At 37.7% G+C, this 14,646-nt stretch overlaps 1 protein-coding gene across 6 annotated transcripts in view; it reads right to left on the bottom strand.

The window, feature by feature from the left end:
* Positions 1 to 14,646, bottom strand: part of Arhgap29 (Rho GTPase activating protein 29) — a 64,205-nt gene that overhangs the window by 42,547 nt on the left and 7,012 nt on the right. For 2 of the 6 annotated variants that reach the window (XM_035450689.1, XM_027395633.2), the window contains exon 2: positions 4,382 to 4,618. The exons of 1 other annotated variant lie outside the window; for it this stretch is intronic. In XM_035450689.1, the coding sequence (XP_035306580.1) occupies positions 4,382 to 4,586 (205 nt within the window). In that variant the 5' untranslated portion in view covers positions 4,587 to 4,618. Of the gene's footprint in view, positions 1 to 4,381; positions 4,620 to 10,426; positions 10,563 to 14,646 lie in introns of those variants that run through there. 3 more of the 6 variants (XM_027395632.2, XM_027395636.2, XM_027395637.2) reach the window with 3 other exon arrangements.

Here is a 14,646-nt window from a genome sequence, read left to right on the forward strand (position 1 = left end):
AGTCAGGATATCAAGCGAAACTGCAAATTCATGTAGAATGTATCACAACACACCATGCTATTTAACATACTAACATTTTACTTAACACCTGCTATTCAATAAAATTTTCTTTAGAAACTGTGTTACCTATTTTGACTAACTCTGTCAAATCTAGAATCTAGGATTGTTATAAGTCACATTTTAAAAGTTGTGTTTCTTACAAAATAAAATTTTGGTTTTAAGTTTGTTTTTGTTTTTTTTTTCCCTCGAGACAGGGTTTCTCTGTGGCTTTGGAGGCTTTGGAACTAGCTCTTGTAGACCAGGCTGGCCTCAAACTCACAGAGATCCACCTGCCTCTGCCTCCCAAGTGCTGGGATTAAAGGTGTGAGCCACCACCATCTGGCTAAGTTTTAAGATTTTCTAAAAATTAATTTTATAATTCATTTATGTTAGTGTTTTGCCTGTATGTACGTCTGTACACCTGTGCCTGATGCTTTTAAAAGTCAGCATTGGACCCTCTGGAATTGGAGTTAAGAGATGGTTGAGAGCCACTGTATGGGTGCTGGGAATTGAACCTGGTTCTTCTCAAAGAGCAAGTGTTCTTAACCACTAAGCCATCTCTTCAGCCTCCAAGGGTTGTTTTTTGTTTGTTTTAATTTGACAATTTAACTAGTTTATCTGACTCTCATAATGAATGTTGTTATTGGTTTATTTATTTATTTATTTATTTGTTTGTTTGTTTGTTTGTTTTGCCCTGAGACAGGGTTCTCTGTGTAGCACCTGGCTGTCTTGGAACTCTCTCTGCCTGCGTCTGCATCCCTAGTGCTACGTGTACACCACCATGTCTGGCTTCATAATAAACTTGTATTTTCCATCCCTGTCTATTTAAAAAACAAAAGAAGGAAGGGGAGGGGTGAGAAGGTGAAAGGGGGTGTGTGTGTATACTTGTAATCTCCAGTACTAAAAGGCTCAGAAGAGTCACTAGTTCGAGTTTAACCTGAGCTTCAAAGCAAAGCCCTGTCTCAAACAAAACAGCACAACACAATAAAAAACGAGAAGAACAAAGTACCAAATTACAGTGGTAAACTCTGATTAAAATCCATTTAAAATTGTGTTATTTGAGCAAAAGCAAAGTTACAAGAACAATCACAACTTGTTTTTCCTACATTTTATGTCATTCTACACTTCCAAACATGAAGTAGCAGAAAAACTAGTCATTTTGCAGTATTCCTTCTATGTAATTACTTTAAAATTACTTAATAAAAAGTTTGCAAGGTGACTTAGTAGTTAAGAGTGTTTGCTGCTCTTTGCAGAGGATTTGGGCTTGGTTCTCTGCACCCATAGCAGGTAGCTCGTAACTTCTACTACCCCAGCTCCAGGAGCATATTACACCCTTTCTGGCTTATGTGAGCTCTTACAACATGTGGCATACACATAGACAAAACAAATTTTGGGACTTGTATTACATATATGTTAATATACAATTAAACATATAAATCAGCGGGGTGGTGGCGCACACCTTTAGTCCCAGCAGAGGCAGGTGCATCTCTGAATCCAAGGCCAGCCTGGTCAATAGAGTGATCCAGGAAAGCCAAGGCTACACAGAGAAACACTGTTTCAAAAAACCAAAACAAATAAATCAACAAAACATATCAATTTACATAACTAAGTACATGTGCATAAGTGAGTACCTTCAGCCTTTTAATATGAGATGCACAATTTATTCTTATAATTATTCATAATGTACCTTAATGATACTAGATAGAAATCTCAAACTTAAAATTCCACACCTGCCACTTGTGTAAGACTACAGGGGAACCTCACCTTGGAGATAAGCAGTGGAAGGAAAAATCAAACTCTAGCACTTATCTTAGGAAGAGTATGTACAGGTTCAGTCCTCAGATCTTTCACTTTATGGAGTTGTTTAATTGTAAGTTTAGAGTCAGCTAGAGCACATGCAGATGAGAGGTGGGGGCAGGGGAGGGAGAGGGAATTACTTATTTCTTCCAATTAGTTCCTCAACAACTAAAATGAGCATTGTAGTTCTACTTAGGAAACCAATGAAAATTTGTTATAGAACTCACAAAAAATCTGAGTCTTGGGGAAAGGGGATATGCTGTTAAATGCATCACAAAACTTGAAAATAAATAAACACATTGAACCATATTCAGCTTCAGTCTTTCTCCATCGCCTCTTCTTGCTCTACAGGCATTCACACACATGTTCCTATGGGGGGATACACATGCACACGTATGCTGTGTATGGAGGCCTCAAGTTGATCCCAGGTATCTTCTGTAAGCTCGCTCTCCACTCTGAGGGCCTCTTACTGAGCACAGCTTACCAGTCACCACTCATCCAGCCAGTCAGCTTGTCCATAGTGCCCTGTCTTTGTGCTAGAAGTACTGGAGGCCATTGTGTCTGCCTGGCTTCCACATGGGTTCTGAGCATTCAACTCTTATTCTCATACTTGTGAGACAAGTACTTTATCCACTGAACCACAGTACTAGATACTGTTTATTCATTAAAAAAAAAAAAACCTAATTTAAAAGCTTTTGAGGTGGTAGTGATAATCTTTTGTCGTAAGTGCTAAATTTCTTACTAAAAGAATAATGTGCATACCAATCTTTAAATTAAAGTTCACTGAATAAATCTACTTCCACATACACCTTTTTTGTGGGTTTTGTTTTCAAGATAGGGTTTCTCTGTGTAGCCCTGACTATCCTGGAACTCACTTTGTAGAGCAGTCTGGCCTTGAACTCAGAGATCTGCCAACCTCTGCCTCCTGAATGGTGGCATTAAAGGTGTAAACCACCACCACCCGGCCTACAGGAACCCTTTTATCTCAGAGTGGTCCCCTTCTGTATCTTACACTTATATGCACCTTTCTCTTCATACTGGGGACCGGTGAGGATCTCCTTAGTTTCTGCACTATCTACTCACATATTGAAACTCAAAATTTTAGATAAAAGGTGATACAAGTTGATTTAAAATACCATTTTAAATCTGTGAAACAAAGGAAAACTATATAAGATGTGGATTCCAATAGAAATTCTAATACAACTCATTCATATTGACTAAAACGTACTTAATTGGAAACATTAAATCATACCCTACCATAAGCTGAGCTAAATATAACATATTACCTATCATTTTAGATAACTTTAAAATCAACCAGTAATAGACTATACACCAAAAAGAATAAAAACAACAACTTAAAAAGTAACCTAGTTAAAAACATGGGTTTATTATGACGTTATACTTCTTTGAGTAAATGGAAGGTGTGTCATTTTGTTGAGATGTGAATATAATAATGTGTTTAGGGTATCTTTCTAGCTTTACTGCAATCCAATCATCCATGGATCAAGCTATTAAAATACACAGGACTGTGAGCAATTTCTTTAATAATATATACACGATCTCATATAATATATGATGGCAAATATAAGTACTAAAATTCTGAGTCTTTCATTTCAGTACATTACTCTGGAAATTTCAAGTTGAAAATTATAATTAAGTTAGAAAGAAAACAAATTCTGTACAAATACAAGATGTGTTTTTAGAAAATAAGTGTTTCAGTTATATGCCCAAACATATTTATTGAAATCTGGTAAGTTCCTATGAAAACCCAAGAGGGTCATATAAACACCAGGGATTTCCACCCTGTGTCTGGAGATGCCACTGTGAACTGCTATTTATCACTAAAGAAGAGGGTGGTCTCTGGACTACTAATTGTCACTGAAACCAAATGTGGAAATTAAAGTGACACTAATAGTTGGAAGACGTAGATTCTCTAGTCAAGTCAGTGATATATAAAATCAAGCCTCATATTTCATTACCCATTCTAATGAAAATAAATTCTGTACTTATTTCTTATTTCAAGAAGATTATAGATCATGAAAACATAAGTTTATTAAGAAAAAATTCACTGAATGTCAGTTTGGATTAAATTTTGACAAAAATATGAAAAGTCAATTTTAGGTAAAAGAGGAAGCAATGTAAATTACAAATGTTAGTCTGCTTATCACAGATCAGTAAGTGCATTACTGTCACCAGGAGTATTTAAACTCCAGTGTTCTCAAGCCAGCCAACTTAAAACATACTCAAGTGCTCGAAACCCAAAACAAATGTGTGTATGCACACTCTTGTTTCCTCACACTTAACAGGGCTTTTATTATGTATTGTCCTGTATCTGATTACAAAAACATTTACATTGTAAGCATTTAACATGGGGGGAAAGTCATAAGATTAATAACGAAGAATGCCCTGTTCTTGCCATTATATACATATTTATCCATGACTACATGACTAGACTGGCACTTTTTGTTTTTTTTTTTTGTTTTTTTTTTTTTTGTTTTTTTTTACAAACTAGCCCGTAAGAATACTGAGAAAACAGTTGACAAACCTGAAAGAATAGCTTCTTTCAAATATAGTAACATATGGGAGAACTTCCTGATATCATTCACCAGCTCCTTGATGTATTCCGGATCAAAAATGGAGTTGGAACTTACGGACTTGAGCCCCATTTCAGAAGTTGTAATAGCAGCAGAGAGTTGGCCTGATGCCCAAACACGTTTTTTCTTTGCCTTTTTCTGTTTGTGAGCAATCATCCTCTCATTTACCAGTCAGAAAAACTGAAATCCTTAAGGGGACAAAAAAACAAAAGAGAGGAGAAAAATACTATATCAGCCAAAAACATCATACTAGGTTTCACAAATAGCCCACACCCCCACCCCAGCATTCTAGCTTTAGATAAACACCGTACTAACGACAGCAGCTTCCATTAAGCATCTACAATTCTGACAACTCTATATGATAAGCAAACCCTAGGATGTGTAATCTACCTTTCCTTTCATTTCACACTGCAAGGAACTTGAGGTTTAGAGGCTAAAATGCATGTATATTCTCAACTGATAACTGAAGTTAAGACCTAGACAGGCCTCAATACCAAAATTTGTGCTCATAATTAGTTAGCTTTAATTCTTTTTAAAAATAATTTACTTTAGGGAGTCCAATTGAGGACTTCCATTGGTAAATGTAGGAAAAATAATTTACTTATTTTTATTTTATGTGCATTGGTGTTTTGTCTGTATGTATGTCTGTGTGAGGGTACCAGATCCCCTGTAGCTGGAGTTACAGACAGTTGTGAGCTGTCATGTGGGTGCTGGGAATTGAACCCACGTCCTCTGGAAAAGTAGCCAGTGCTCTTAACTGCTGAGCCATCTTTCCAGCCCCTGGCTTTAATTTTTAAGACACAGTGTTTTTCTATTTTAATTGTAAAGATACTTCTGAAGCATTACTTAGGAGAAGGTCATATTTTCCCTTTGCAGACTTGTCTTCAAAACTAAAGATGAAATATATTTTAAGAGAAATGCTTCTCAAATCTTCATCTCCCACTTACTGTATGACCTCACAAGCTGTTAAATCATTTTTTCACTGTGCTATGCTTATTTATGGAGAACATACTGACCACACCTGTGCCAGAGATTACTGTCAGAGTCAGATGAGAGAATGATACACAAGTGTCCAGTCAGCACACTTGCTCAATTAGAGTAATTTTCTGAGAATGCATTTACATACACATGTATCTAGCTAGCTTATCAAAACTTGTCAAGAATATTTTTTTGTTGAAAGAAGCTCAAAGAATGTCCAGTAAGAGTACATACTATGACACAGCAAATAAATTTGTGATTATGAGATCAATTTGTTTGTAATTTCAGGATGATATAGTAAAGGTGCAATATTTGGTATAAGAAAAAAAAACATACCAAATATGTAATTCCAGATGTGTAATCTATACAATTAACTCACAAAACAAAAAGGGTTTTCTGTTAAGACATCTAGTCCCAATCTATTGGAACTCAAAATTTTTTGTGTTTTGATATAATTGTTCCAGAATTGAAAGTCCTAATTTTAGTTATAGCTCTTGAAATCATAAAGGAAACAACAGAGGTGAGAGGAGGCTGGGCAGTGGTGGCACCTTTAATCCCAGTACTTCTGAGGCAGAGGCAGGAAGATCTCTGAGTTCGAGGCCAGCCTGGACAACATAGTGAGTTTTAGGACAGCCAGGACTATGTAGAGAGGCCCTGTCTCATTTAAAAACTGAATAAATAAAAATTAAAAAGGAATTATTAGCTCAAACACCATTAAAAAGTTTTCCAAATATGCTATGAGTATTTGGATACTTCTGGAATGACAGAACAACTGAGGACCCCCATGTAATAAACAGAAGAAAGTTTCATGTAGTAATCGTTGTTATATGTAAGATACATTGTTTTTCACACCCCATCAGCATAACAGATTTTTGTAATTCCCAATTACAATTCCCTATCTACCCACTCTTACCTTTACCGCTACTATACTAGTGAACTACCATTATTTCTTACTAAGCTATACTAATTTCCTAAGGATTTGTCTACTTCCCTTTCTGTGACATGAACCTCTAAAACGTATGTCTCTTAGTATTCCTTCTTTGCTCAATACTTTTCAAAAGGACAGAGGTAAATGCTATGGTCTAGGAGGTTCAAAATGATAGCTGGCTCCGACCTGCCTCTGTAAAGTATCTGGACTCACATCTCACCACACACACCCTTTATATTATCAGTTTGATTACTATAACCCACAGCATGAAGTACAACTAGTATATATATTGAGTATGTCATTTTGTATATAGTGTATATAAAAAGCATTTGTTTCACAAAACACATATTTAACGCCCATGTGATATTTATATATTCTTATTCTATTTCATGTTTTATTTACTTTTATTATTATTTATTTCATATATATATATATATATATATATATATATATATATATATATATATATATATATGAATGAGTACAGATACCCAAGTAGGTCAGAGAAACTGGCCTAGATCCCCATGGAACAGGAGTTAAAGGCAATGCTGCCTGACATGGCTACTGGAAACCAAACTTAGTACTTCTACAAGAGAAGTGTGTTCTCTTAGGCCCTGAGCTATCTCTAGTTCATCTTTTTAGCTGAGGGTCCTGAGGTTTCATTTGCCTGGACACACCTTCTTCCTTGGTTTACTTTCTCTATCAGCTCAAACATCACCGTCAAAAGAAATTTTCTTGTAGCACTGGCACCCCTTTATCACCACTACCACCACACCAGAGCAGAATCTCTAGTAGTCCTCCTGCAGTATCTGAAATTCTTACCTTATATTTGCTATAGTTCAAACAGATGCCTTATCCCATGATTCCTTGTCTAAGCTATACTTGAGACCGTAACTGTTTGCTAACTGCATATTCTTTGTTTATACCACAGTAAGTATATTAGGGACGGCCTATTTTGAACTATCTGCAAAATGAAAGAATTAGCAAGAATAGTAATGAATAGGCTTATAAGCTTACTGTGACAACTTTATAGAAAACAGGAAATTAACTAGGTTGTAATATTTAAGGGAAAATCACTTAAAATTCTATCCCTAAAATATTCTCAAATAGAAGCATATGAAATTATATTAAGGCACAAGATTAAATAAAACAAAAATCAAAGTTGTATTTCTTTTATTTAGTTTTGTTTTTTCAAGACAGGGTTTCTCTGTGTAGCCCTGGCTGTCCTGGAGCTTGAGCTGCAGACCAACCTGGCCTTAAACTCACAGAGATCCACCTGCCTCTGCCTCCCAAGTGCTGGGATTAAAGGCATGCGCCACCACTGTAAGTGTAAAAGTTCTATTTCTATTATTACTTCTTCTGGTTATGTAAATAGGATGCCTCATTACCTTTTAATAGTTTTAAAAATTTCTTTACTCAATGTCTTTTGTCAATTTCATATTACTTAAGCACATACTTTTTGTACTTAAACTAGCTTTAAATCTCAAATTATTCCTTAAGTGTGTAATGTCTAAAATGAACCCAGGACAAGTTTTTGGTCACTAATAAGAAAGTATTCCTTTCAACTAACAAAAGTAAAATAATACTCAAGTACCTCATTGGGCAGATCTTTTATGCATCACTGAGAAGGCTACTGCCTACCAAACTTTTATCATCTTTGCAGTTTACACAAAAAAGTCTTTCTGTTCATTTATGGAGCCTTTAAATTTAGTAAACTAGAAAATTAGCACAGTCACTGATAAAGACTTAAAGAATTAAAAGTTGTAAGAAGTTTAAAAACAAAACAATTCATAAGTAAAAAGGACAGAACAATTTGTGTCAAATTAGCAACTCAAAGTTGTAAACCCTCTTTCAAAAAGGCTTCTAACTTTTAGACCAGACTTAGAAAATCTGTTAACACACAATCTAACACACATAGGGGGGAAAAGCCTGAAATATGCATTACACCAAATGTACTAATTTTTAGAAAGTTCTTTTTAATTTTTCTTACATTTAAAACTTTAAAAGGGGCAACATTACGATTGAAAAGACATCTAAAATTAAAATCACACTTTCATAATTGAACTATGACAATGAGAAAGTCTGGACAATATACACTTTGTAAGATCCTATATACTACTTTCCCATGTGCCAAATGAATATTCTCTGGTTAGTGGTAATATAAGGTATAGTTAATAACAGACTGCAACTGGTAATTTAATTAAATTAGATAGTAATGCATGGAAAGTACTTAACACAGTGCCTGGCATGAAGACTCAGTAATTGTGAACTATTATTACTAGAGTACTTTATTGTGGGAAATTGTTCTTAAGCATATTTAAGTAATAAACAAGCTGTGGCTTCGTAAGTCTATAGACTGTAAACAAGAAATATAGGACTGGAAACAATTCCAAAAGCTTAACTGATTTCATGGAAACCTAGTAAATGCTTCCAAGTGAAGTTTGAACTGTGCAAACAGACTGTTGAACGAAATACTTGTGAAATGAATTCCCATCTCTTCCAACTCCAAGCCATAAACATTAGAAACTGCATTATCTATGTCTGAAAGAATTTTATAGCAAGTAGAAAATGAATGTACAAAACCTACTTTGTACACTCTAAGCTCCACATCCTATGTGCATGACAAATAGGGATTCAGACTCAGCAGGAAAGCTCTGCCTGGCAAGCAGACCTGGGTCCAAACAACCACCAGGGAAAAAATGTGCACGCAAATTTCCTAAACTCCCAAACGGTGACTCTTACACCACTTCAGCAGTCTGTGTCAATCAAAATGCCCTCACACACTCCATAATGTATATGATAGAATAGAGACCTAACTGGAATGTAAATCCGCCCCAAATATCTGTACTTTAGTTCTTACTACTTAAACTTTAAAAGTTGTATAATTTCAGAAATCTGCTATTTCAGTATAACTTCTGAGTTTGTAAGAATCTATTCAAAGGCACTGAAAAAAAAAACAGGAGTCAAGCTTAACGTTCTTTAATTATACTTTTTAAAAGTATGCTACAAAAAACGGAATGGGAACATGTCAGAAACAGCTTTTACCCTTGACAATTTCTGAAGACATACAACACATATACATTTCATTATTGTGCAGTTTGAACACTGGATGATAATTTAAAAAAAATAAAAAATTTTAAAAGGTGGGGGGTGGGAGAAAATGGAAAAAAAAAAAAAAAAAAAAAAGCTGCCCTGCCTCCCACGCCTCCAGAATGTTTAGCATTCCTGGCAGGAAAGACTCACTTCTGACCAGCCAAAACTACTCAACACCAAAGCGCACGTTCCCCATCCCTGACTTAAATACAGAGGAAAGAATAGAGAAACGAAAAGGGACAGTAAACACTGATAGCAACAGACAAAAGGACACAACTGACAAGAGATACAGGCACAGAGTCGAAAGTCTTAGCAGATGACGTCCTGTTTTCCAAAAAGGTGTTTGGTGAATTTTCTCAAGGGTGAAAAACTGATAAGCATATACTGTCATCAGCCACTAGAATTCTGCCTTCAAAATCCTCCATCCTGAGCACGTACCCACTAACATGTTTTAAAATTAAAACTCTCAAAACTCCAAACATGGCCATAGCAGAATTAGAACACACCACGACATTGGGGAGCACTCAAATAGAAAAACCCCTCTAAACACAAAACAGATGAGAACAATACGCACGATGGAACGCCTAAAATACCTTGGAACTGAGCACCCAACTGGTGTGAGAATCGAAGGGAGGTCGGCGGGAGCAGACTGCGCTCAAGAGCAGGGATTCTGGGGCAAGGGCGCCTAGGTTTAAGCCTTGATACTGTCAACCACTACACTGTTTGGACAGCTTTTAACCTCACCTTCCTTGTGTGAGAAATGAGTTAAAGGGTCATGGACCTGTCCCGAGAATCAAAGGAGTTACAAGGTGTGAAGTTTCAGTACTCGGGTCGGGAAAAATGAGTCTTTACTTGGAACCTTCACCCCCCCCCCCCCCGCAGTCGGCGCTCACAGTCCAGGTCCGAAGCTCATATTCGAACCCAGATTAGACAGCAACTCACAGGAACCCCAACCCAGCAGCCTCAGTGGGAACGAGCACCACCGACCCTCACTCACCCGGGGGTTCCATCCTGTATCCCCGGCGCCGACTCTAGATGAACTTTCACGGCCTTGCGGCAGCGGCCGCCTAGAGCTGAAACTTGCTGCCTCCATCCCCCATGCCTGGCTAAAGCAGCACTGCGGCCAAGCAGCTACAGCAGTGGTGCTCCGCCCTGGCTCCACCCTCATCCCGCCTCAGCCCAACCCCCTGGAGCCCAGCCCATTGGCTCACACGCACGGGGGCGGGGACAGCGCGCACAACAGGTAGAGGAGCCCAGGGTGTGATAGTCTGTCAACAAGTTTTTGACCTGACAGGGTCTCCTCACAGGAGCCAGTGCTTAGGAAAAGTCACCTGAGAACTGGATTTGGCCGATGAAGATTCTTGGAAAATGAATCTGTATTTCCTGGACCACTTTCATCCTCCATGGGCAAACCCCAAGTGATAAAAGCCGGAGACGAAGGCTCACAGGTAACGTGTAATCAGCCTAGCTTTTCCAAAGGAATGAGCTACAACTGGCCAGCAGTGGTGGCTGATGGCTAAAGCCTTTAGTCCCAGCACTTGGGAGGCAGAGTTTGAGGCCAGCCTGGTACACAGATGAGTTCCAGGACAGCCAGAACTGATTCAGAGAGAAACTCTGTGTGCTATACAAAGAAACCTGTCTCAAAACAAAACAAAACAAAACAAAACAACCAAGCAAACAAAAAATTCAGCAGGGTCCCCAAAATATAAGGGCTCTTGAATTCAGCACACAGAAAGGAAAACATGGAGAGGGTACCTGTGGGAAAAGTGGGGACATAGAAAAATGACCATATGTGGGAGAAAAAGGATGGAGGGCAGGGTGAGGAGAGGTAGAAAGAAACCATTGGTGGAGACTTAGGCAACAACAACAACAACAAAACAGAGGAGAAACAAGCAAAGACAGAAGGAAAAACAGAGAGGGACCCAAGGAGACCAGAAAATAAGAGGTGAATGCCATAGGGCAAACAAGTGAGGCACTGAGGCAATAGAAAATTCTGGAAAAGAGACACTTACTGTCTTCCAATTATTACAAGAAAGACAGCCAATTATTCCAAAATACAGCCGATTTTGTCAATGAAAAATAAACCAGTCTTGGCTATCTGAGTTCTAGGCCAGTTGAGGCTATATATGAGCATATCTCACTGACTTCCCACACAACATTGATCACCCCCGCCACAACCAACATAAAAGAAGACTGTGTTCTGATTAAAATGCACCCGATCTTGTCATTGAACAATAAGATGAGCAAGTATCTGGTAGAGAGAAAGGGGCATGAGGAGTCAGGAGAGAGACAGGAGAAGTGTAAGGAGTGAGAAAGAAAACAAACGTGGAGAGAAGGTGAGGAAAAGACAAAGAGACAGGGAATGAAAAAGTAAGATGATTAGAGATAAGGAAGCTAGAACAGAAAAAACAACTTACTGCTTGACTATTAGCAGCTAGAGAAACAAGAGACACCTGGGGGGGGGGTGAAGCCAATGAAGACTTTGAGTTGTTACCTAGCAAAGACAGTTGAGAACAGAGGGACTCCTTGGTGTCACAGAACCTGAGACAGAATAGATCAATGAATATGAGATGGTTACATCATATATAGGGTTCATGGAAAATTCTGATACCTTACTCTCTTAATCCTTCAATCGTCTAAAAAAAGTTCATTTTTAAGCTGAAAGGATTATCTTATAAATCTCTCCTGGTTTACAGTTTTTTGTTTTTGAGACAGGGTTTCTCTGTGTTGCTTTGGAGCTTGTCCTGGAACTTGCTCTGTAGACCAGGCTGGCCTTAAACTCAGAGATGCACTTGCCTCTGCCTCCTGAGTGCTGGGTTTAAAGGCGTGCACCACCACTTCCCAGGATCCTGGTTTACATTTTAATGTAAATTTATGTGACACAAATAAGTTTAAGTATAAAAAGCACAATACCGAAATAATATTTTCTACAAAAAATTATTGGTTTATAATAAAATTATAAAACCCACCTCTCATAAGTAAAATCCATCTTTGGATCTAACAAAGAAATGCAACATCTCAAATTGTTCAACAAGCTGCAGAAAAACAGTCTATAACGAACCTATAATTGGAAAAGAAATTACTTGTGTTTCTACCATTCTCTGTTATGATTGTTTCTAGCATTTTTCTATTCTAAAATGGTAATTCACTCTCTTTAGCTTCTGTGAATCACCCATCCTGTGAAGCATCAACTTACAATTTCTAATTTTCTTTTAGATATTCTCTTCAGAATGTCTATGGTACCATGCTGAATAATTATATTTCTATCTAAAATGGTGATATCACCTGATTGCTAGTTTTGTTAAGCAGATGTTTTCACATTGCTGAAGTAGGTCATGTACTTTAGGCAGCCTCTATTTTTCATAGCAGAGTATGGCCCTAAAAGCACTTGACATCTGGAGTCAGTTTTAGTCATCACAACTGAGGAAGGGGTTCTACTGACATCTAGTGGGTAAAGGCCATGAACATGCTGAATACCTTCAAGCATAGGGCAGCCGCTTTGAACAGAGTTAGCCAGCCTCCAAAGGTCAAGATTCCTTACTCTAGATCCAACTGCTTTATACTTATACTTTATAAGATGTAAAACAGAAAACAACACCAAATTATATCACAGTATGTCCTCAGAAAAACCCGGACTAGTCAATTCAATTTCTTCAACAAAAGTTACAAGAAAACAGATATGAAGAAAAATGTCTAGATTAAAAAGCCTTAAAAGAGGGCCATAGGTAGTAGTGCATGAAGGTAGATGTGAGCTCAAGGCCAGCTTGGTCTGCACAGTGAGACACTAATCAGAGGAAAAGAAATCCTCAAAAGATAAAGTACAAGAATAAAGATCAACAGATTTGCCCATTCACTGTAGTAAACAACTAAAAAAGTGTGTGTGGTGGGGTTGGTAGATACTGTTGGGCTACACAGAGCAAGGGTCAATAAGTAGTCTTTGAGAGATGGAATCACAAACCAATAAAATAAATTCTATAATCTCTCAACTTCCAATGAAGTAAACTCTACCATCTGCTAATTTATAATGGAATAAACTGACCAATCTCCTAACTTGTGCCTCATGGCACATTCTAGTCCATAGCAAATGAAGGGAGAAGCCCAGCAGAATATATGGCACTCTTGCTAAATTAAGGGGAGCACCATCCTAGTTCCTGGGTAAAGAAACAGGAAGGAGGACTCTCTGGCCTGCACAGGGAATTCCTTAGTTCTCTCTGAATACCAAGCTGACCTCTCAGGACAAAATTCCACAAAGGTACAAAGAACTTCAGGGGAACTGGCAACTTGGTTTTTTTTTTTTTTTTTTTTTTTTCATTGTCTAGAGAAGAGAAAGACCTACTGAACACTCAAAGGGAACTCTAGAAGGCCACGTATGCCTTTTAGTTCATCTAACTCTGCCCTAACAAAACTTCAAAACAAGGTCAATTTTGTTTGTTTGTTTGTTTTTCAAGACAGGGTTTCTCTGTGTAGCCCTGACTGTCCTGAATTAACTCTGTAGACCAGGCTGGCCTGGAACTCACAGAGATCCTCCAGCCTCTACTTCATGAGTGCTGGAATTAAAGGTGTGCCACTGCCCAGCAAAAGGCACATTTTTTAAAACTTAATATGTTGTAGCATTTACAATGAAATGAAGAAGTAAAATGATGTAAAGAAGGGAAATAAAAGTTGACAATAAGTCTTATATGTAAAATAACAGTATTATCTGAAGTTGCAAATTTAAAGTGTGTATTAACATCTCTTTTGTTGTTGTTGTTTTTTTGTTTTTTGAGACAGGGCTTTTCTGTGGCTTTGGAGGCTGTCCTGGAACTAGCTCTTGTAGAGCAGGCTGGTCTCCAACTCACAGAGATCCGCCTGCCTCTGCCTCCCAAGTGCTGGGATTAAAGGCGTGTGCCACCAACGCCCAGCGCTAATAGCTCTTAGAAGCAGAATTTTAAAAACTTAATCCAAAAGAAAGAGAAGAAAAGAAACCATAACAGATGGGACAAATAAAAAGCATCAATTAATAACAACATTAAATATTAACTCAGAAAAAGCAAAATATGGGCTAGAAGCATAGCTTACAGGCAAAGTACTTGCCTAACATGGATGAGGCCATGGGAGAGTCAACTAAAGGAAAATAGCTGGGGTGAGGTGAGCCAGATTCTCAAATTAAGCAAATTAACAAGATCTAACTATATACTGCCAACAATAGATCTGAAATATAAAGACATATATATTGAA

This window comes from Cricetulus griseus (assembly GCF_003668045.3).
Source record: "Cricetulus griseus strain 17A/GY chromosome 1 unlocalized genomic scaffold, alternate assembly CriGri-PICRH-1.0 chr1_0, whole genome shotgun sequence".
NCBI classification, from domain to species: Eukaryota; Metazoa; Chordata; class Mammalia; order Rodentia; family Cricetidae; genus Cricetulus; species Cricetulus griseus.